Source organism: Trichosurus vulpecula, chromosome 2, assembly GCF_011100635.1.
Source record: "Trichosurus vulpecula isolate mTriVul1 chromosome 2, mTriVul1.pri, whole genome shotgun sequence".
In the NCBI taxonomy this organism is placed as follows: domain Eukaryota; kingdom Metazoa; phylum Chordata; class Mammalia; order Diprotodontia; family Phalangeridae; genus Trichosurus; species Trichosurus vulpecula.
The window spans coordinates 36,201,070-36,224,698 of record NC_050574.1 but is presented as its reverse complement, the minus strand read 5'-3'; the positions used below and the strand labels follow the sequence as shown (position 1 = coordinate 36,224,698).

Below are 23,629 nucleotides of genomic sequence, written 5' to 3'. Positions count from 1 at the left end.
ATGGTGCCCTTACTGCTGCTGCTGCTCCTGCCGCCGCCTGTGCAGCCGCAGCTGGAGGATGTCTGCAGGTGGGGGGTGGTACTCAACAAGTACAGCACCTTGGGAGAGGGCAGTGAAAAGTTTTTCCTTCAGCAACCAATTGCCGCTGTAGACCACTTCTTCCACCAAATGGAGGATTCCCCCATCGACCACAGGGAGGTAGATGCCTGTCCCGGCTGCCCCTCCGACCTTGCCCCCCACCTCTATTCTCTGTCCCTTCCACACTATGCTCCCAGCCTCACATCTATCCCTCTCTCCCTTTCCATCCTTCCCCTGTCCAACTGTCCTCTGACCCCCCAGTCTTCCATCTAATCTACTTGGCTCTCTGCTCTTTAGTTTCTCTCCAGCTTCTAGGAGTGAAGCCAGTAGTTGTGCCCTGGGTTCTTGCCTGGCAGAGTTCTCTTCTCTGCCCCAACCCCCTACCCTCTTCATCCAGATAGGCAGGGTCAAAGGGCTTTCTCTAAGGCCAGGGCCCAGGCCTAGGCACATGATGGGTGGGACAGGGAGGGTTTCCCATACCCATAGACTGGTCATTGTCATTCCTTCAAATTAACCGTGGCCTTTCCTGGGGCAAGCAAGTGCCCTTTGCCTCTCCTGGCCTCAGTTTCTTCATTTGTAAAGTGAGAGGGTTGGACGAGGTGTCCCTTCCAACTCTCAATTCCATCTCTGTTCTTCCATCTTTCCTTCCATTCTGCCCCCTCACCCCTCCTCCCTCCCTTCTATCCCTCTGTCTTCCCATCTGTGGGTCACTGTATCCTTTCATTGGTGCCTGCCCCTTTCATGTCTTCAGGACACTCTCCCAGAGCCCTGGATATCCCTTGCCCTGGGGTTTGTGGAAGGAGGTGGGAGAGGAAGAGGGGAATGGCAGAAAAAGAGGAATGGGTCAGGGTGATTGCCCTGAACTGGATATATCTCTCACCTTCAGACGTATGTGGGCTTTCCTTACTTCATGAAGATTACCTTGCTTTGCTCTAAGGTGAGGATTCTCCCCTCTGGAGAATGAGGAAGGAGGAATGGAACAAGGTGCAAAGACAGACACACAAAGGTGGAGGGAAAAATACTGATTTAGTGATGGATTAGTGAGGGTTGCTAATATGTGGGAAGTCATTTAGGGATGAGTGAGGAAACATGACCTTTCCCTCACCCAAACCATCCTTGGGGGATCCACCCATCAGAGCTTGACTTCCTGCCCCCAGCATCTTCCCGCCTTCCTACCCAACCCTCCCCCCCTCGTCCTACCATAGGAGCTTCTGGACTCTGCCATCCGTGCTCCCCCAATCCCACCTATTTCTAAGCTCTAATCCTCAGTGCTCTCCTAAAATGGAGAGACCTTGGAAGATTCCCTGGAGGCTGAGGAAGGGGAATATTGTCTCCCCTGGCAGATGGAGAACTCCACTCCTAGAGGCCAGCTCCTCTGTGGCCTCTCCTAGGAGGCTGGCTGTACAGGAGGACTCCTGTTGATAAGGAACGCATGAGGGGGAGGGCTGGGCGGGGAGGAACTCCCAGGAGGAAAGTTAGATCTCGGAAGGCTCGCCTAGCCTTCAGGAATAGTGCTGGTCCCTTTATTGAGCCACAAGATACTCTTCTGCTCTTTAGTTTCTCTCCAGCTTCTAGGAATGAAGCCAGTAGTTGTGCCCTGGGTTCTTGCCTGGCAGAGTTCTCTTCTCTGCCCCAACCCCCTACCCTCTTCATCCAGATAGGCAGGGTCAGAGGCCTTTCTCTAAAGCCAGGGCCCAGGCCTAGGCACATGATGGGTGGGACAGGGAGGGTCTCCCATACCCATAGACTGGTCATTGTCACTCCTTCTTTGGCCCCCTCTCAGAATTCAGAAACCATGATCCGTTCGAGCTACTTTAAGGGCCTGGGCCCCATTGTGCTGGTCATTTTCTACTCTGTTGTGAATTTCAAGAAATGGAGGGCAGAGAGGCTGCAAATCCAGATGAAGGGGGCACCATTCCAAACCCACAGTGAGGGTCCTCCCCCCAAAATTTGCTGGGTACCAGGGGTTATGAAGGACAATGTCTTGGAGAAGGGGGCTGCCAGAGGGCTCTTGGACAGGATGAGGGGTAGATCTCTCCTTAGCCAGTTTAGCACCTGGGACATAGGTGGGGATAGAGAGGAAACCTGTATCCCAGGCCTTGTGAGGTCCAAATCCCTGGACATTCATCTGGTGCACCCAGAGACCCCTGCTGCATAATGAAGAGTTAAGCTGCAGGTCACAAGACCTTGGAATCCCACAATAGCAGGTCACCTTGGGCATTTACCCTTGCCCTCAGTGGCTTTTGTGCCAACTTTTTACACATGGATTCAGTTGTGTTTGAGTAGGGTAGGGTGACCCATCCCTCAGGAAGCTTGGCCTGTTATACCAAGCTAATGACTCCTGGGACTCCTGTCTTCTTTAGAAGAGGGAGAAAAAGCATAGCCCACCCTGAGGTCTGGTACCTTGTGCCAAGGCCCTAGTCCCTTGGTAGGGTTCTGGTAAGGAGTGAAGGTGAGGTGGTGCTGGCTGGGTCTGGGTAGCCCCGAGGCCTGTGCCCACCTCATTTCATTCCCCACTTGCCAGAGCTATGTGATGAAGAGGACATATGTATGCCGAGTTGGTACACCCCGATGCCCATGAAAAACGGCAGTGTAATGATGGAAGTTAGGATCTCCAGCAACAACCAGGGGGAGGTTGTTTTCAATTCCAGGTGGGTAGAGTACTAGGCATTTTGTGTGAATCAGGGGATGGTGGAAGGCACAGCTGAACTCATTGACAGCATAGGCAGGATCTGGTTTGTAGACAGAGGGCTGAACTAAGTAGGCAAGCAAGCAGAGTCTTAAGCAGAAATGACTCAAGAGGTTACCTAGAGTCTAGGTGCCAGAGCAATCTACTAGCCCCACCCCCATTTTACAGATGAAGAAACTGAGTCCCAGGGAGGCTAAGTAAAAGATGAGTAGAATATAAGCTCTTTGAGCCCTTAGCACATAGTAGGTGAGCAATAAATGTTTGTTGAAGTGAGTCAGATTAAAAGAGGAGGATCATAGATTATTGAATACTTGACCTGGGAAAGCTCAGAGGCTGTGGATTCCAACTCCCTCATTTTGCAGATGAGAAAACTGAGGTCCAGGGAGGGGCTTAGCTCTGGGAGGCATCTTCAAAGAAATGGCAACCAATGAGAGATCACCAAGTAAGATACTCAAGGTCATAGAGATTCTAGGTATCAAATGCAGGATTTGAACCCAGGTCCTCTGACTTCACACTCAGTATTCTTGTCACTACACCAAGTTGCCCCCCCTTCAGGATCAGGAACCTGGGGCTTGAGAGGGGCAGTGTCTGAACATCAAGTTAGAGTGTGGGGTGAGAAGTCTCCACTGACTCTGGCAAGAGCCTAGGATGCTACTTCCCTTCCTTCTGCAGGTACATGATAAATATCAATGGGTATCTGAAAAAAGACAAGGGCAAACTGATCTTTACCCTGGGAAATGAGGTGAGAAAAAGTAGGGGAAGGGGATGGGAGAAAGGCTGAGGGGCAGGGGGTGGGGGGAAGGTAATCCTCTCAACTGAGCTTCCTGGCTAGGATGGGGAAAGCCAGTCTCTCTTCCTTTCTTCTCCCATTGGGTCCCTTGCACCTCTCCCCTTAGGTCAGGGCCATGACCCACAGGGACTTCATCAATGCACCATCGAGGCCTGTCTGGGCTACAGTGGGCCAGGCTCCTGTGCTCATCCTCGGGGGCATTCCAGATGAGAAGATGATTCTCATCTCTGACTCCAGCTTCAAGGACATCTCCATGATAGAGGTGAAAAAGGCTGAGTGGAAGCTGACTGTGTGGATGGAGGGTGGGCAGGAGTGGACATTCTATAGACTTGGGAAGAGAAGGAGGTAAGGAGGTACCAATACTCAAGAGTGGGTTGTTGCAAGACCTCACCAAAGACAAGGGGCACACGACCTCATCCCTTTGGCAAAGAGGCATCATGGTACGGGGTATGGGGGATGATGTGGGAGAGGTGGGGAAGGAGCTGGGTTCCAGTCTCCATTCTGCCTCTTAGTTGTCAAGTCCCTTGGCCAAGTCTTTTCATTTTCACCTCTTTGAGACCTCAGTGTCTTTACAAAGGAGGGGTATGTAGTGGCCTAAATGACCTCTAAGTCTCCTTCCTGCTCTCAATCCTGCCAACCTCCATTTCTGCCCTGGTTGGCTCAGCTGAACATCGATAGCTGCTGGCTGGGTTCTCTTCAATGCCCTCAGGACAAGTTTACAGCCTCCATCTTTGACACCATTTCCATGGAAAGTGTCCTCTTCATCCGACAAAATCAACTCGTCTACTATTTTGTTGGCAACTACTCCCATGTATCTGGAAAATCAACCGGTGAGAAGCTGGGGATGAGAAGAGACGTAAGAGTAGAGATTGGGCCCTCCTTCCAAGGTCTAGCCTCTCCCCCTCCCCACCCTGGTCAGGCTGGCTTCTCTGAGCCTGGGGTCTGCCACCAGCATAAAGGAGAATTGTCTTCCAATAGACCATAGAATTTAGAGCCCTGAACCAGATGCTGAAGAAGAGCCAGCTGGGGCGATGGAGGGAAGAATGATTCAGGGAGTTTGAGGATGAGTTGGATGAGTTTATAGCAGTGAATCTTCGGGAAGTCTGATGGGTGCACTTTCAAGGAGAGAGTGGGCATGTCTATGGGCACCTTACAGAGAAGACAGGGGATGGTCAGTGGGCATGCCCACTCTCTCCATGAAGAGGAACTCCAAAAGCTTGCTTCTCTCCCTGTAAGCTCATCCAATTAATAGCACAGCTCATCAGACTGATCAGGGAACTCTTCCCCCTTGCCCACAGTTTACACAACGCCAAGTTCTTTCCTTTCTCTTAGAGCCTATAGCAGGGCCATGATCAAGCAGAGAAAACTATAATATTCAAGAACATGAGAGAGGAGCAGAGCCAGATTTATGTGTGGGTGCAGGTTGTTGGTTCAATAGTAATCTTGGGGAGCTGATGGAGGCTTCCTGAAGAAAGCTAAGCCATTTTCAGATGATCCTGAGAACTTTCTGGGAATCAGTTTCTCACTTGAAGAATGAAGGGGTGCCAGACTTGGAGGAGGGAGGGGGGAGATTCCCAGTCTTAAGAAAGGCCCTCCCTTTCCCCAGGCAATTGGATCCAAGTCTTGAAGAAATTGTGTATCAAGAAACTTTGTCCTGTCCCGTTACCTGGCCGTGGCTCTGAGTACATCGTGGCCTTGGCTGGGGGCAAAGAGGAGGGCTTCTTCCACTTTGGGACCATCACAGGTAGCTTCCTTTCTCTGAAATGATTCCCAGACTCTATACTTGTGGGGTGGTGACATGTGATCCCCGGTTCTGTCAGGGTCTCCATTTCCTTTCACCTCTATTCAAACAAGTATTTATTAAGAAGAATGGGAATTTTAGAGTACCTCCAAGGACCAGGCTGCCTCAATGGCTGCAGTGCATTTTTTTATCCATAAGGCAAAGCAAATCAGTACAGTAGGATGAAAAAATTTAATTCAAATTAAATCATTTGCACAGACAGGAGGAGTTATAACAAAACACAAAAAATAATTTTTGCATCAATTGATGTACCTGGTCCCTCTAATGTTTTAATCTGCTTCAAATATACAACGTATTCCTTCTGTTATTTATGAGCTGTGTGACCTCAACCAAGTCTCTCTCTTGAACCTCAGTTTCCTCATGTGTAAAATGAAAAATTTGGACTAGATGGTCTCTGGGGTCCCTTCCAACTGAAATCTCTCAAGAACCTAACAATATGTTGTTTACAAGAAACAAACTTGAAACAGAAAGAGACACAAAGAGTGTGTTGGAAGGTTGGAGCAGAATGTATTATGCTTTAGCTGAAGCAAAAACAAAGTAGGGGTAGCAATTATGAACTCAGAGAAAGCAAAAACATAAATGCACCTAATTAAAAGACATTATCAAGAAAATTACACTTTGCAGAAAGGCACCATTCTAAAATGTATCATTGCTAATAGAATAGGTAACAATGAATTAATATTAATAGTGAACATATATGCCTGGCATATACGGCAGAGCACCTGAATTTTCTTTTACTCTAAATTCTTAAAAGTCAAATGAATGATAGGAAAGAGACAGCAAAATGATACTAGTTGAGGACCTCAATTTGCCTCTCATAGACCTAGATAAATCTAACCATAATTTTTTTAAAAAGTTTTGATGAATAGAATTTTAGAAAAGTTGGAGCTGATAGACCCCTGGAGAATATTGAATGGGGATAGAAAAGGGTATACCTTTTTTTTCAGGTGCACATGGCACCTTGACAAAAATTGACCATATATTGGGGCTTAAACCCCCCAGAAACAAATTTAGAATGGCAGAAATATTAAATGCACCCTTTGGAGACCATAATGCATGTAAGAACACAAGATTTGTAGCAAGGGTGGGGGCAGACTATCCTCCTGACTAAGTCAATTGTAAGGACACAAAATCTGTTCAAACAGATGGTCTGTTCTGATTATGCCAAATGTATGGTGGTAGACCCTCAGAGAGAATATTGAGATACTAAAGAAAGAAGGTCAATCCATACCAGCATGGAGAAAATAGGTTTAGATTTATTAGGGTTTATTGGTGTAATTTACTCACAGGACTGGTCCTTGACAGCATGAAGACTGAATAGTGGATCCCTGCACCACTCTCGGGCCAGGTCAGGTATCATATAGAAACAGAACAAAGAAGGCAATAGTACAAGGGATGGCCCAGCATGATGTGTGTTTGTTCCCATGAGATAGTTACAGCTTCTGTTACTGTTTACATTCATTCAAGGTAGTTTACATTCACTGTGAGACTTGAGGTCATCTTCCAAGGCTCTAGCTCCCACTCTGCAATGCAATAAAAATTACATTCCACAAAGGACGTTGGAGGCTTAGATTAATAATAGATTTGAAAGTAAAAATCTAATCCTAAAGAATGAATGGGTCAAAAAACGAATCACATAAACAATAATTTCATTAAAGATAATGGTAACAAGGAGACCACACTGCAAAATTTATAGGATTCAGCCAAAGCAGTATTTAGAAGAATTTTTATATCTTTGAATGCTTACATTAATAAAAGAGAGTAGATCAATGGAGTGGGCTTGCAACTAAAAAACTAGAAAACCAACAAATTAAAAGTCCCTCATTAAACCCCAAAAAGGTTTGCCTGAAAATCAAAGAAGAGATGAATAAAATTAAAAGTAAAACCTCAACCTACTGAACCAATAAAATTAGGAGCTGGTTTTATGAAAAAAAAATACATAAACTATTGATGGATTGGATTTAAAAAATTACCAATTTACCAGTATCAGGAATGAAAAAATAGTACATGCACAACTAATGAAAAGGAAACTAAAGCAATGATTAGGTGAATTATATGCCAATAAAACTGATTGTCTAAATGAAATGGACAAATATTTGTGAAAATATAAATTGCCCATATTAAGAGAAAAGGAAATAGAATGCTATAAATGAGCTCCTTGAGGGGGAAAAAAACCCAGACCAGATAGAAGTACAAGTGAATTCTGCCCAACTTGAAAGAACAATTCTAATATCATATATAACCTGTTTGAACAAATAGGCAACAGAGTCCTACTGAATTCTTTCTGTGTCACAAATATGGTCCTGATCTCTCCACCAGGAAGAGCAAAAACAGAGAAAGAAAACTATAGAGCAATTTTCCTCATGAATATTGATGCAAAAATTTTAAAGGAAATACTAGCAAATATATTACAGTAATATATCACAAAGGTCATACACTGTAACAAAATTGGATTTATAGCAAGAATGCAGGGCTGGTTCAATGTTAGGAAAACTATAAGCGTAATTTGACAAAATCGATTACAGGCAGAACAAAAAGGATATGATTATCTCAGTAAATGCAAAAAAGATGTGTGAGATAGTATAGAAGGAAAAAAGAAGAGGACCCTGGACAGATCTGTTGAATATACCCACAGCTAATGGGTGTGATGTGGATGGAAGGTCCATCAAAAGAGAACGAGAAGGGTTGGTGAGACTGAAGGAGAACCAAGAGAGAGTCATGTCACAATAACTTAAAGAAGTGAGAGTATTCAGGAAAAGAGAGTGGCCAACCATCTCAGAAGCTTTACAGAGGTCAAGAAGGTTGAGGACTGAGGAAAGACCTTTATATTTAGTATATCAGATACTGTGGTAACCTTGAAGAAGGTGGCTTCGGGTGAGCTGTAAGGTAGGAAGCCAGGTTGCTGAGGATGAAAAATGAGAGGAAAGTAAAGAGATGAAGGCAATGCATATAGATGGCTTTTTCTAAGAGATCGTTATGAAAAGGAAGAGAAATGAAGGATGATGGTTTCAGGTGATGTCTGAGATGAGTACAGGTTTTTAAAGGATGAAATGGACCTTTGGCATGTTTGAGGCAACATGGAAGGAATTAATATGAGAAGTGGATATGAGAGAGATAATGTCAGTGTCACGGGCTTCTGGAGGAGACAGGATAAACAGCACAAGTAGAGGGCCTGCTGTGGGCAAAGAGTAAGGTCATGTCTTCCTCTAAGAGTGGAGTAAAGGAGGAGATAGGGGAATAGTGTGGAGAAGGGAAGGGAAGGGTACGCACAGCAGGTTGTCCTGTATTGTCTCATTAAAGAAGAAGCAATGTCCTCTGCTTGGACCAAGGGTTCTTAACCTTGTTGTGTCATGGGCCCCGTTTTGGCAGCCTGGTAGAGCTCATGGACCCCTTTGAGAAGGGAGAATCATGTTTTTAAATGCATAAAATAAAATACATAAAATGAAAAAGGAAGTCAATTACGCTAAATACAGTTAACCAGATATTTAAAAAAAAATTTCACAGGTCCCAGGTTCAGAACCATGAAAAGACCAAAATTACTGTTACCTCAAATTTTACTGTATTGATTTCTACAATGTAACTGTATTTCATGCTGTATTTTGTAACTGAGTCTGCATCTGCCTAAAGCCACCTTGTTATATCTTTGAGTTGAGTTGGGGAAATTTGCTTTCCCTCTCAGTTAGTTTAGAGGTGTAATTAAGAGAAAAGTTGGTATCTCTCATACAGGGATACTTCCAGGACATATGTCATCTGTCCTTGCCTGTCCTTGTGAAATTAGGGGGGATTTCAATCCTTTTCAAGGAGGCAGAAAGTTTGGTTGCTTTCATCTCCTAGCAGAGATTACAAGCTGCAGATGGGTCTCATAAAATTTTAATTAACATTCCTGAATCGTCAGAGGGGGCATGATGAGTCTCACTTGAATGACAGCCCACTTTTCTTAGTATGGTCAATTGTGACGTTCCATGACTACCAAGAGCCCTTCTTTCTTGGGTGTCAGTGAGGAGCTGGTCCTCCCCATCTCACTGAGGTTGCTGGCTTTACTGAGGTGGCCAGTCTGACCTATTTGGTTAACAATTCTGTGTGTCATTTTTAATAAAGTGATTTTGCTCCGAATCATGTACCTCAGTCTGCCTTGATTAAATTTGCTGAAGACAACTCCTGACTTAAAGGGAAGATTCTAGAGGGGTTTTTTTGAGGGAAGAGAAATAGCTGCTGTGAGGATTTGGACAGAGAACCAATCAAGGAAGAATAAAAATATTTCCATGCAGGACTGAGGAACCACTTGAGATTAAGTGACAGCAGTATGTAGAGGACCCAGTTTATATAGCAGTGAGACCTGTACTAGTGTTGTTCAGTGGTGTGTGGATGGTTGAAGTGGATGAGGGATGATAGGGGTTGTTGTTGTTCAGTCATTTCAGTGTTGTCAGACTCTTCGTGACCCCATTTGGAGTTTTCTTGGCAGAGATACTGGAGTGGTTTCCTATTTCCTTCTCCAGCTCATTTTACAGATAAGGAAACTGAGGCAAAGAGGGTGAAGTGACCTGCTCAGGGTTACAGAGCTAGTAAGTGACCAAGGTCACATTTGAACTCAAGAGGATGACAACTGAATAAAGGAGTTAATTGCCCTGCCCAAGAAAGTGAGCAAAGTGTGAAGGGAGATTCTGAGCCCCCAGATTGGGAAAGAAAGAGATGGGAGTAGCTTGCCGTAGGATGGAGAAGACAGCCTTTGGCTGGTACCTCCTCCTTCCCCTCAGGGTCCTGCAATAAGGGGCAGTTTGTTCAGGGAAGCAGTTGAGCCAGCAGGAAAAAGGTGTTGGGTATAGCAGTCCATGGCTCAAACAAGGCCTTGACAGCCAGGGGTCTGGTGTCTGTATGCTGGATAATTCTGGAGAGTGGGTCAGTGTTGCAATTGTTTTCAATCACACTCTACATTTATTCCGAGTTACCTCCATATAATAAGGGGGCAGCTAGGTGGTGTGGTTGATAGAGATGGGCCTGGAGTCACAAAGACCTGAGTTTGAATCTGGCCTCTGAAACTTACTAGCTGTATGACCCTGGGCAAGGCAGTTAATCCTGTCTGCCTCAGTTTCCTCTTCTGTAAAATGTGCTGGAGAAGGAAATGGCAAACTACTCTGGTGTCTTTGCCAAGAAAACCCCAAATGGGGTCATGAAGAGCCAGACCCCAGTGAAATGGTTGAACAGTATACAAATATGTGGGCATGTGCATTTTCCCTCAAGAGAATATAAGCTCCTTGGGGGCACGGATTGTTCCATTCTTTCTCTTCACATCCCTAGCACCTAGCACACAGCCTGAGAGATATTCAGTGCTTAGTAAATGCTTGTAAATTGACTGAACAATTGCTGCTTTCCTGTCATGACAGGATAATGTAGGTGATGCCACACTCAGTCAATCCACAAGCACCTATTAAGTGCCTGCTGTGGGCCAACCACTGCTATAGGTGGATAGGTGCTGGAGATACAAAGAAACAAAACAAAACAGCCCCTGCCCTTGAGGATCTTATCAATGGGTTCTAGAACAAGGAGGCTGTGTCATTCCGTCCCCAAGTTTGTTCTTGTTTACTCACATAGTAATGACGATAGTTGGGGTGCTTGTTCAGGGTACACATAGCAGAGAGGGACCCAATTTTTTAAACTTATTTTTTATCTCAAGAATTCTAGACCATTTTTAATCCTGTCTTGATTCTGGAGTTGATGGCTGACACTGGGGTATGAGCTTTTTTCTTCCCCTAGCTCCCACCTACAAGGGTACTTGACAGTAAGGTCTGGGGGCAGTGCCATGCTGGTCACACCTGGCATCTAAATCCAATCCTTGAAAAGGACTGGGGTTAGATCCCACTGCCTGGGGGCAGTCATGGAGGACTCAGTAGGAGGTGTGTTCAAGGGTCGGGCCTGGGTTTCAGCCGTGACACCCAAAGAGGAAATGGAAAGCAGTAGTCTGAGATTGGGAACCAGGGTTGGCACATGCTTCTAAGAACTCCTCTTGGCCCTCTACCCCACCTCATTTTGGACATAGTGTGCTTGTGGATTCCCTATCTCAGGGATTAGAGGCTGCTCATCCTGGACCACTCTTAAGGCCAGGGAATGAGAGGGAAGCTGCTCTTCTTCAGCCCTAGGACTGACCCCTCTCCTCTTGCCCTTCTTCCTCCTTTTCCAGATGCCGCAGTGACTTTTAAGCAGTTGCCTGTCTCAAGCTCCATATGTGAATTTTTTCGAGGTTTGGTGTTTGCCTGGGACAGCCTTTGGGAAGCTCTCCATCCCAACCATCTCCCCAAATGGGCTTCTGGGAGGAGGAGGGGTCCCACCCAAGGGTGGTGTTGAAGCCTAGAGCTAGTGATGCAGTGTAGAGTAGTGGAAAGAGAGTGCTGGATTTGGTCAATCCTGGCTCTGCCACTGACCAGCTTTGTGACCTTGAGAAAGTCACTTACTCGCTCCTTGGGCTTCAGTTCCCTCATCTGTAAAAGGAGGGTGTTGGACTCAGTGACTTGTAAGGTCCTTTCCAGTTTCTGAACCTCTGGGTGTCTAGGGAAGGCCATCACCCCTGTGCAGGTTCTGAACTCTCTGGATTGCTTGCAGCCTGGGGAGCAGAGGTCAGCAGAGACTACTTGGGTCCACAGGGCAGGCCCTGAAGCTCTGGGGAAGCTGTCAGTACACAAAGGGGTTTCTGGGTATTTCCCGGGAGGTGTCAATGGTCTCTAGTGCACAGCGTCAGGCAGACAACCCTGGCCACCTCCCCGCAGACCCAGAGTGCAAGCTTCAGTGGGTGGAGTACGACCCAGACGATAATGTATTCTATATTCTTATGGAGTCGCACAAAGACAGCCAGACGACATTCAGAGTTGTGAAGTACACACTAGTTCGTAAAGACTACGATCAGGATTCTGTCCACTTGATATACACAGTTCCCCATTTCATCCCTGAGAGTAAGTGGAGGGACCTGAGAGCCTGAGGGGGATCAAAAGGCTAGATACCTGGGGAAATATCTAGGTAGGGAGAGAGAGTTGAATTGGGCTGGAAGGTCAGAGGTTGGAGTGCTGGGGGCTAGGGAACACAGAAGTGGGTTTGAGGTGTTGGTTGAGGGGTAGGTGATATTAGCTAGGGAATTTCACTACACCAGTGTGGATCCTTGGACAGGTGAAGAAAAGGACTTTGTGATGCTTCTGGGCATGGAGCAGTACACTGAACACCGCCTGGTGGCCAAGGGTCTCTTCTACAACCCTTTCTCCAACTTGATGATCATTTGGGGCAATGCTATTCTGCAGAGGTGAGGGCAAAGGGGAAACTAGGTGGAGGGAGGGCATCCAGGCCAGTAGCCATGTGCATAACTGGGATTCCCTGAGTTATGGGGTGCAGAAGCCTCTCCCTCTACCCTCATGCTCCTTTGGGGAATTGGGTACAGCTCTCCTCTCACCCACTGTCTCCTAAGTCGCCTAAATGACTAGACATTGAGATGGTGGAAGTGGATGGGTGGTGGGCCTGCAGTAAGAAACTCCCGAGTTCCAATCCAGCCTTAAACAGTTAATAGCTATGTGACCATCGGTGAGTCCTTCAGCCTCGGTTTCCTCATTTGTAAGATGGGAACGATTATAACACCTGCCTTCTGGGATGGTGGTGAGGATATAAAATGAGGTGATGTTTGCAAACACTTGTAAACTTAATACTATGCTGGCCCCAAGTGCCCTGAGGCTGTGAGCTAATGCAAATGGAATGCTGAGTTCAAGTTCTGGCCTCTGACTCATTATGTGATTCCAGGTTTCTATTTGCGCATCTGTCCAGCAGGGACATTGGACCCTGGATTCCTTGAATCTGTAGCTTGGGGAGCTGGAGATGTAATGGCCAGGGTGGGTTACATGGAGGCAAGCAGAGGCTGAGCTCTTTGGGCTCCTCTCCCCAGATGCCTTTGACCAAGTCTGGGTTCCACTCTCCTCCCCACACAGCTTTAACAATAAGAATTACATTTACCTGAGTGATTTCCCAAAGGACTCCTCAATAAAGTACATAACCAGCTCCTACACAGGCCAAGTGGTCTGCGTCACTGAGACTGAGCAGGTGGGGAACAGAAGGTTGGCCTGATCTTCCTCCATATTCTCTGCCCCCTCCTAAACTCAAGGCCCCTCTCTGGGGGCTCCAATCCCTTGCATGGCCCTGAATGCTCCTCCTCTCACCCTGGGCACTCTCCTTCCCAGGCACCTAGGGGATCCACCCTGGACCCTCAAGCTCCCATCCTTCCTCACTTTTTCCTTCCTTGTCCCTTCTGGGCTCTTATCTTCCAGATCTGGATCATTTATGAAGGCAGCTTCCAGGTGCATCGTCTGTACCCATCAAATGGCTGGAACATTCTTTTCGCCCTTTCCCAGATGCAGGGCTCAAGCCGATATTCAACCAATGAGACCTCAGTCAGCATCTTCTTTGACCCTCTGGGTCTGCAGCAGGTGAGCTCTAAAGACAGTGCAGACTTTCCAAGCTGGCCTGGCCACCCAAGGAGGAATCCATCCACACAGGGCTGAAGTGACCCTCCCTCTCCTCCTTTTAAACTCCTTCCCCCACAGCTAGTCTACCTGGTTAACAAGAAAGGGGAAGGAAAGCTGGTGAAAAGGCGTCTGCCAATGAATCAAATCTTGGTGAATGAGATACTGAAACAGTCTCACTATGGAATCGAAAGTGACCAGTGAGTGAGTCTGAACCCAACTGCCCATCAGGAATGACAGAGTATTTGGGGTGGGGGTGATAAGGGAAAGATTGCCAGAGTCCAGCATCCCTGAGGGCCCCTCCTCTGCAAAGCTTCTGTGAGGAGACCTTGGATGTCTAGCTCAGGTGCCATCTTCTCCATACAATACAAAGAGACTCTCCTAGATGCAAGTAATGCATCCCATTCCCATTTCTTCTCATGCTTTGTCTAGACCTTCCTTCACAATGATCTTGCTACCTTCTTTCATAGTTATTTTTTCACTTCACCTTTCATCCCTCTTGTTCTAATTCTATAAGCTCTTTGGGAATAAATATATAAAGGGATTAGCGGATAGGTGGTTAAGATGAAGCTGGATGGATGAATAGATGGATGGAAAGATAAATTGATAGGTATGTCGATGGACAGACAATTAACATACATGTATATGGATAGAATGGTTAGATAAATGACTGAACAGTTAGATGGGTAGATGACAAATGATGTGGATGGAAGGAGCTGGAGGGGAGTCCTCGCTCAGGTTGTGGCAGGGGTCCTACCAATATCTTTCTCTCTCTGTCTTTCCTAGTCCCATACAGACCCTCAGATACACTGAGCCATGCCCTTTCGAGGTGCTGAGGCTGTTTGAAGTGCAGAGCCCACAAAAATACACACGGGTGGAGCGCTACCATGCAGAGGCACCTTACGTGAGCTCTGAGTCTGGGTTCCACACCAAAGTCTCTTTGGCCATCTACCAGGGCCTCGTCTACCACTTGCTCTTGCTGCATGCCAAGTATGATAAGGTATGTGTGGGTGAATCCAGGAGGGGAAATCCAAAGTAGGGGGAGGGTAGTTGGAAAACTCAAGGAGTTTCCTTCTGCAGCACCTGCCCGTACCTTCTCTGTTGCCTTTCTAGCCCTATGCTGATCCTGTCCATGACCCCACCTGGAGTTGGTGGAAGGATAAGAAAGACCATAAGGTGAAAGGGATGGGCAGGAGTATTCTTTCAGCTTCATTTTTCCTGCTCTGTCCATTCTTCTGCAGGGCAGTGGGAGGGAAGTTATGGGAGTGTGTAGGCAGGGAATGTGGGATTTGGGTCAGAGGGTTCTCAGCAATGTGCCGCAGGAGAACTACTTGTTAAATTTTCAGGGTGAGCATTTATACCTTGGAAATCAGCAAGCACTGCAACTGGAGATGCAGTTGTTAGACCATATACCAACATGCCACTGGGCTTCAGGCTCTGAGACCTGGGACTGGTGACACCATAACCCAGTGGGACAACTAACTCATTAGATGACAGACTTGAAAAGTATAGTCAATAATGGTTTAATGCTGGTGTGGCATCAGAAGGTCTTTAGAAGAGGACCCAAGGATCTGGCCTTGGTTCTGTGCTAGTTAATATTTGTATCAATCATTTGGATCATGGCATGATATGCTGATTAAATCTGAAGGGCACAGAAAGGAGAAATAGCTTACACACTAGATGACAGAGGATAGAACTAAAAGATCTAGGGCATCAAGAGCACAGGGCTGAATCTAATATGATCAAATTCAGGAGAGAATAAATGTAAAGTCTGCTCACTTGGGTTCAAAAAGCCAGTGTCCCAAGGACAAGCTGGGGAAGGTGTGGCTACATGTAGAAAAAAAGGTCTTAGGGTCTTAGTGGATTGCTAACTAGCTAGCTCAATATGAGTTCACTTTTTGATGTGACAGCCAAGAATGCTTTACTCCATTAAGAGAGAAGCAGGGAGGTGACAGGGAGTCCACTTGTACTCTATCCCAGTCAGACTACCCTGGACAGTTGTGCTTGGTTCTAGTTGCCACATTTCCATAAGGCCATTGACCAACTAACATAGTCTAGAGGAGGGAATGAAGGGCACTGGAGGTCATGCTGTGGGAGAATGTGTTGAAGGAACTGACCATGCTTAGCCTGGACAAGAGAAGACTTAGATGGAGATGGAACAGCAGGATTTCATGTTGAGAGGGCTGCTATGTGAAAGAGACATTCAACTTATTCTGCTTCACCCCAGAGAGCAGAACTGAGAATAGTTGGGAGGAAAAGGGAGGAAAGGAAGGGAAGATAAAGAGAGTCAGATTTAGGGGAAGCTGTCTAACAATCAGGGCTTTCCAGTAGAAGAGCTGAGAAAAGTTGGATGAAGTTGGGGTGGGGCAGTAGACAGAGGGGCTACCCCAGAGGGGGATTCTTCTTTGGGTCTATGAGTTCCTTTCAAGCTCTTGAGATTCTGGGATGCTTGGAGCTATGGGGGCTGATGGGATCTTCAGGAGGTGCCCAAAGCCTGACCAATCCCTCCCTGATCTTGACAGGAGTACTTTTTTTATAAAGCCAGTAACTTTCGAACAATGTATGGTGCACACATTGAAATGAATGGCTATAGTAAGCTGTATAATTTGAGGTCCATGAATCGTCTGCCAGAACACATCTACCTGGACAAGGGGACCATCTACAGCTTCTCTGCTTACATTGTCTCTTCGAAACTTTCCTCAGAAAGTGGGTGGGCCTATGGGGAACCCAAGGGCTGGTGGAATAGAATTGGATTGGGGGAAAGATGGTGGGGCAGCCAGGCAAGTGGCTTGGAGGAGGAACTCTGAGCTGCTGGCTCACCCTTGACTCCCTCCTCCCCTCTTGCAGCCATCTTCCTGGGCAAAAAGAGTCATTTGCGTCTGGGTGTGATAATGGCCGACCCCCTGTGTGTGTCAGCAAGAGTGGAGCAGAAGAATCTGGTTAACCGAAATGCTGTCCTCTTCAAGGTGGGAGGAGCAGGCCATGTGAACATGCATGCGTGTGTATTCCTGTGGGTATATGTGTGTGTGTCTTCTAGCTGCAGTCCAATTCACCTGGATTCTTGGCCAAGGAGGAATTAACATCCTAGGCACCAGATGAGGAAACTCTGACTGAGAAAGATCAAAGAAATGGTCTAGGTTCCAGAGCAAGGGAGGTCTTAGTTCCAAGCCCCAAGGCTCTTTGGCCAACAGAGTGCTCTAGTTCACCATTCAACACCATGAGCATTGATTAGGTGCCTTTATATACCAGACACTTGTACTAGACCTGAGATACAAAGTCAAACAATAAAACATTGCTTTTCTTCTCTGAAGTTTACTATCCGTAGGGGATAGGCACACAAGACCCATACAGAGGCCCAGTCACACTCAGAGAAAGGTTGTGATTGAGTTATCTTGGCAGGATGGGCCTTGGGACCCTTGGAAAGACTCAGATCTCTTCTCCCTTTCCCTCTTCTGGGAGAGGATTAAGGAGGAGGAAGGGAGGAGTTCTCCAGAATTCCGGGCCCTTAGGACCTTCCTTTCAACCTCACCAGGTGGTTATGGAAGACAAACGCCATTGCTTCAATCAAAGTATCAGTGGACACAACCTGAAGAAAACATCCGTAACCGTTAAGGTGGGAGACAGAGAGGGATAGAGGGAAGGGATCACCCCTCTGTCTACTGGGTGGGAAGATGGCTCACAAATGACAGGGTTAGCAGAGGGAAATCCCTAGTTGACAATGAGGAGTGAAAGACCCCTTTGGCTTGGGATGGCAGTAAAAAGAAATGGGGGTGGGGGTAGGTGGCTGCCCAGTACTGAGTAGTCCTCTCTACAGGTGGTTGGCTCAACTGGGAAGTGCTTTCGTAGAACCCAATATGGATATCATATGCTGGTAACCAAGGAGAAACCATGGGGGCCTGACAGATCCTTAGGGGAGGGCTCTGGTCTTCTCAAGGCTTCCCAAGATGAGATACCAACTCTTCCCAAGGGGGAAGAGTTCATTCTCCTGCTCACTCAAAACTGACCCCCTCTCCCCTTCCCACCCCCATCCTCTGTGTGGGAACAGCAAAATGGATGCAGTGGGCCTTGGCAGTGGGTGGTTTGAAGTCCTTTCTCATCCCTCAGAGAAAATGTTCTCTAAACTTTATCTCCTAGAGAGAATGAAGAGAAAGAGATCTTAGAGCTCCTGGCACATGCCTATTTCACTTTTTCCTTCGGCTCTACATATTAGGGGGCAGGGACTGGCTAGAGTCTGCTCAAGCTAGGAGGGTTTGCTCCCAGCCAAGAGGGTACTCTGTGGGTTCCCTGAGAGAAAGAGCAGGATATGTTCCTGCTTCTTCATGGCTTGGCCTAGAAAGGACAACAGGGGATGGGGAATAATGGATGAATGTGGTGTTTCTCTCTTCCTAACTCTTCCCTCTTCCTCTCTCTCTCTTCCCTACCCCCACTTCCTTGGGCAGGGCTATGCCTTGATCCCCATGTTCATCGGCTGTCCCCCAGGCAAGCGGTTGGCCTTTGACATCACCTTGACCATTGAGCAGAGCAAGCATACCAATAAAAGATACTTTGACTGCGTGCATCCAAACCCTGAAATGCCTTGCTTCTTCTTCAGTGATCGTGAGAGAGGGGCCCTTGCCTACCCACCCAGCACATGACCTTCCCCCAGCCCAGTACCACCCTTTGCCCTACCAAGGTCCCACACTCTTTCCCACTTCAGCCTTGTCCCTTCCTCCCACAGCTTTCTTCCCTTTCTTCCTGGTCCAAGACATGGTGACTGGTGAGTCAGGAAGCTTCAATGGCAGGTAAGCCCCCTGCCTTCCCTGTTCTGGCTGCCTTTTGGGGAAGCCTGGGGAAAAAAACAAACACAGGGATTTGCTGGGGACTTCAAAAGTATTGGAGAGATGCCAATGATGAGGTATAACCCCTGTCCCAGGAAGTGTTGACAGACTAAGCCTTCCCTTAAAACCCCCAAGGCCATTTTCTTTCTCTTAGATCTCCCCTCTTGGGGATCTGCCTCTTGACTCACCATGTTTGTGTGTGTTGTGGGGGTAGGGTTAGGATAACAGTGTCCCTCCCTTTTCCAGGGTGGGGAGGAGTTGGGGGTGAGGGGGGTGGGGCACTGCCTCCCTGGCTGGACCCTTGTTGTCTAAGTCCCTGTGTCTCTGCTACAGCTATGTCCTGAAGGTGATTGGAGGAGGAACTTCCCAGGATCACATTGTGGATTACTCAGAGGCTGACATCTTCCGCTACAACAGTCCTACAGACAAGTAACTACTGACCCCAAGCTCATAGGGCTCCATGAGCCCCATGTCAACTTTCCCCAGACACTAAACTCCTTTTACTTGTAACACTTTGGGTCCAGATAGGCAGACACATGCATGGACAGATCACCTTTTGTTGTTCGGTTATTTCAGTGGTGTCTGACCTTTCCTCACCCAATTTGGGGTTTTCTTGGCAAAGGTACTATAGTAGTTTGCCGTTTCCTTCTCTAGCTCATTTTACAGATGTGGAATTGAGGCAAACAGGGTTAAGTAACATGTCATGGGTCACACAGCTGTGAGTGTCTGAGGCCAGATTTGAATCCAGGTTTACCTGATTCCAGGCCTGGCACTCCAGCCATTGTGCCACCTAGCTGCCCTAAGATAAACTTACACCCTTACATATACTGACATGGGTGCCTCCAGATACTAATTACAGGATCTCTGAGTTGGAAGGGACCAGATTAGCCATCTAGTCTGACCCATAGACCTGACCAACAACCCCTCTATGAACCTCCTCAACAAGTGGTCTTCTAGCCTTTGCTTGAAGACCTCCAAAAGATGGTGTTCACCACCTCCAGAAACAGTCTGCTTCCATCTGGAACCCCTTTCCTGGTTAAGAGGTTTTCCTGCCTTTGGCTAAAATCCAATGCCACTTCTATCCACCTCTCCTCATATACAAGATCACAGAAGAACAGTTTCTGAGCTGAAAGGACCCTTAAAGGTCCAGCCCCCTCATTTTACAGATGAGTACTCTGAGATCTAGAAAGGTTAAGTAATTTCTCCAAGCTCATATGTCATGTGTGTCAGAGCTGGGATTCAGACTCAAGTCCTCTAACTATCTAAATCCAGCCCTTGTCCCATGGCACCATTCTTGGCTTCTGGGGCCAAACAGAATCCATCTAATGATGGCCCTCTAGTTACTTGATTACAGCTGTCATGACCCCTTTGGCTCTCCCCCTATCTAGGTTAAGCAGGAGTAAAATCTAAGGTTTAGATCTGAAGGTCAGAGGCCACATATGCTGGGCTTCAATAAGCATTTATTAGTAGCGAATGTGCCTACTATGAGCTGAGACATAGCCTCAGGCACACCTCTGTACAAACATGTGCATGCACACACAAGCATCCCATGGAGGATCTGAGTTCACCAGATGGCTGGCCTAGCAGGCCCCAGCCAGAACTAGAACATGGCTTCTCCTCTCTCTAGTACCGACAGCCTCATCTGGATTGCCAGGGACAGCCCGATGGCTAGCGATTCCTTTAGCATCCTGAGCAGGAACAGCTCTGGCATTGAGTATGCAAGGCCCTGGTTCCTGATCCCTTCTCTCTGCCTGTCCAGTATCTGTAGCCTGCTCCCAGCCCTTGGGGAAAAGGAAGCAGCTCTCTGCCTCTTTATCTGCAGCCTGCTCCCAGCCCTTGAGGAAGGGGATGGAACTTCCTGCCTCCCCAATATCAGCAGGCTGCTCCTGGCCACCTTTCAGGATGGAGGAGCAGGGGTGGGGGTAGGAAACTGCCTTAGGCCTCCAGTCCCCCATAGCTCCACTATCCCCGTAGGTGGCTGTGCCTGAGGAATTCTCCTTGTTATGACATCGTTCCCCACTCTATCTTTTCTCCTGATTTCTTTTTCAAAATCATGGTGAGCAACAGGTAAGGTCCCATGGGAAAGCAAAGGTGGGGTGGGGTGAAGGGAGATGGGAGAGCCTCTAGCTTCCCCCTTGGGCCCAGCCCCACCCAAGAACAAACCCTACTGCCCCTCTGTCCTGGCCAGGGGTGTGGACACCAGCACCTACTGCGATTATCAACTCATCTTCATCCTCCACATCCATGGCCTCCCACTCAGCAATTACAGGGCCCGCCTTTTCTTGTGGGTGAGCCTCTCTTCTCCTTACCCCTCCCCCCCAGCACTCCCAACTCCTTTCCCAGTCTTCCCCAACCTGGTGTGGTGGGACCAGCTCTGAGCCTAGAGTCAGAGGACCTGGATTTGATTCTTGGCTCTGCCAGTTATCTGTATGAATCTGTATGACCCTGGACAAGATATCTGACCTCTCTGGGCCTTGATTTCCTCATCTGTAAAAGAGGTGATTGGATTAGATGTCTTATAAGGTTCCTCTCAGCTCTAAATCTATGTTCCCATGGAACAAGCCTTTCCATGCCCATTCCCCACCCCCACCCCCAGCCCTAAATGACTGATTCCTTCCCTGCCTCTATTTTGTGCACCATTCCTCCCCTACATCATCATCACCTCTTCCCTCAAACCTTTAGACCCCCTGCCTTATGCCCAGCCTTTCATCCCATCTCCTTTGGAGTTCTCAGGGATTCTTTCATTTCCTGCTCTGCCCCAGTGTCCTCAGGCTCCTCCCCTGCCCTCTTGACCCCACCAGATAACCCTGTATGCTTGCTTGGGCTCTGTCTTTCTCTACCTCTTGTCTTCCTTCCTCTGGCCACACTTAAAGAACTGCTGTGTACAAATCAGGATGAAGTTCACTGACCTCATCACTACAGGTGAGGCACAGGTCAGCTGGCCAGCGTAATGGGGGGGCGGGGCAGTCCAAGGGCTAGCCAGGGCAAGGGAAAGGACAGAAAGAAGGGTAGGAAGGGAGGAAGGAATCCAGCCTGTAAAACCCACATTAATTGGGAAACTTCCAGCCATCAAAATTTACATCCCTTTGGAGAGGAGAAGGAGAGGGAGAAGTCGAGCTGAGTTATCCAACTGGCTGGGTCCCCATTCAGGCAACTCGGACTACTCACAGGTTGTGTTCATCCTTCGTTTTCAAAGAGGACCCTGACATCAGGGAAATGATGACATAATTTGCAGTTGACTAATTTGAGTGAGGGGGGCTGTGCAAGGTCACCAGCCTCACTTTCTCCTCCAGAGCCATCTGGGTGCAGTGGTCAGATATCAATCAGGAAGACTGGAGATGGCCCAGGATGCAATGGGAGACCCTGGCCCTCTTTCTTTCTTTCTTTTCTTCCTTTTCTTTCTTTCTTTCTTTCTTTCTTTCTTTCTTTCTTTCTTTCTTTCTTTCTTTCTTTCTCTCTCTCTCTTTCTTTTTTTCTTTTCTTTCTTTTCCTTCTTCCTTCCTTCCTTCCTCCCCTCCCTCCTTCCTTCCTTTCTTCTCTTTCTTTCTTTCTTTCTTTCTTGATTTCTTTCTCTTTCCTTCTTTCTTGATTTCTTTTTCTTTCCTTCCTTCTTTCTTTCTTTCTCTCTTTCTTTCTTCTTTTTTTCTTTCTTTCTCTTTCCTTCTTTCTTTCTTTCTTTCTTTCTGTCTGTCTGTCTGTCTGTCTTTCTGTCTTTCCCATTTCACTCTGAAGCTCATAGATGGGATGACAATAAGTCCCTGCCCAAGGTCCACTTACTGGCTATAATTTGGGCCCTCATGGCTAAAAGTGAATGTTAATGATAATTGTTTCTCTTTTGACTAGCAACCCTGAGGATCTTTCCCTCCCAGATTGTTTTTTTTTTTTCACTTTTTTTCTAATTAAAGGGACCGCCCCTTGACTCACTTCTTAAAGAAGCCTATTCCCTGAATGGGCATTACTTCACTCTAAGTGGGAACCTGAAAAGGCCTTAGCCCAAAGGAGCCAGGGTCTCCCACTGCATCCTGGGCCATCTCCAGTCGTCCTGGTGAATATCTGGCCACTGGACCCAGATGGCTCTGGAGGAGAAAGTGAGGCTGGTGACCTTGCACAGCCCTACCTCACTCAAATCAAAGTCAACTGCAAGTCATGTCATCATTTTCCTGATGTCACGGTCCTCTTTGAAAATGAAGGATAAACGCAAGGGTCAGAAAGCAGGGCCTAGCCAGGGGTGGGGACAGGGATTGTGGGCTAGCCAGGGGCAGAGAGCAAGGGGTATCCAGCAGTATGTACAGGGAGTGTGGGCTAGCAAGGGGCAGGGGCAGGGGCAGCACCTTTTGAGCTGCACTGGGAGGCTAACCCATTAGGCCCGGCTTTTCTTCTTGCAGAGTCTTTCTATACATATACAACATCCGCCACTACTGTCCCCTCCATGGTCAGCTCCAGGATCAGTGCAGGAGACAGGCTTTCTATCCGAAGATCAAGAACCAAGAAAAACACTTGAGGCTGTGATCGCCTCTGCCTGTCCCTGTTAGCTTGTCCTTCTGTTCCTTGGCCTCTCCCCTTCCCTCCTTTTCCATCCCTTCTGGCCTATCATCCTCCCTTCCGGTCTCTTGTCGGTCCTCCCAGGATACCCCATTCCTCTCTAACCCAACATCTCCTGAGACTGTCAAGCCTCTCCCTTTCCCTCCCGAGTTCCCCTGTCATCTTCCATCCCTTCTGGTACCTACCTTCCCTTCCAGCCTCTCTCATCCTCTGGATCAGTCAATAAAAAGCCATGTCTAGGGAATGAGTGTAGTTCCTGCACTGTCTGGGCCATGGAGAGTCAGAAGAGGCTGTCTCTTTCCAGAACCAGGGATATATTTGGGGGAGAAGGGGGAGAGGAAGAGCAGAGCATAAGGAACAGAGACAAGGAGGAGGGAGGACTTCCTTCATTACTAGCCTAATCTTGGGAAATGCCAGATAAACTGA

At 47.5% G+C, this 23,629-nt stretch overlaps 1 protein-coding gene across 1 annotated transcript; it reads left to right on the top strand.

The window, feature by feature from the left end:
- LOC118836330 (cation channel sperm-associated protein subunit gamma-like) lies at nucleotides 1-23,162 on the top strand. The gene is made up of 28 exons (XM_036743655.1): nucleotides 1-198; nucleotides 965-1,015; nucleotides 1,862-2,006; nucleotides 2,603-2,729; nucleotides 3,440-3,509; nucleotides 3,664-3,819; nucleotides 4,222-4,387; nucleotides 5,164-5,301; nucleotides 11,534-11,593; nucleotides 12,117-12,299; nucleotides 12,511-12,640; nucleotides 13,314-13,425; nucleotides 13,650-13,808; nucleotides 13,926-14,044; nucleotides 14,631-14,844; nucleotides 14,958-15,020; nucleotides 16,367-16,550; nucleotides 16,692-16,810; nucleotides 17,377-17,457; nucleotides 17,659-17,715; nucleotides 18,284-18,440; nucleotides 18,562-18,625; nucleotides 18,995-19,090; nucleotides 20,289-20,375; nucleotides 20,636-20,728; nucleotides 20,850-20,949; nucleotides 21,463-21,583; nucleotides 23,047-23,162. The coding sequence occupies exons 1-28, from the start codon at nucleotides 1-3 to the stop codon at nucleotides 23,160-23,162; spliced, it is 3,366 nt and encodes a 1,121-aa protein (XP_036599550.1).
- The last annotated feature ends 467 nt before the right edge of the window (nucleotides 23,163-23,629 follow it).

Bases quoted from the DNA above. Each gene is read 5' to 3' on its own strand.
- LOC118836330 (XM_036743655.1), top strand. From the start codon at position 1: ATGGTGCCCTTACTGCTGCTGCTGCTCCTGCCGCCGCCTGTGCAGCCG. The intron at 13,426-13,649 runs GTGGGGAACAGA...CTTATCTTCCAG, and splicing joins GCGTCACTGAGACTGAGCAG to ATCTGGATCATTTATGAAGG. The intron at 20,729-20,849 runs GTAAGGTCCCAT...TGTCCTGGCCAG, and splicing joins AAAATCATGGTGAGCAACAG to GGGTGTGGACACCAGCACCT.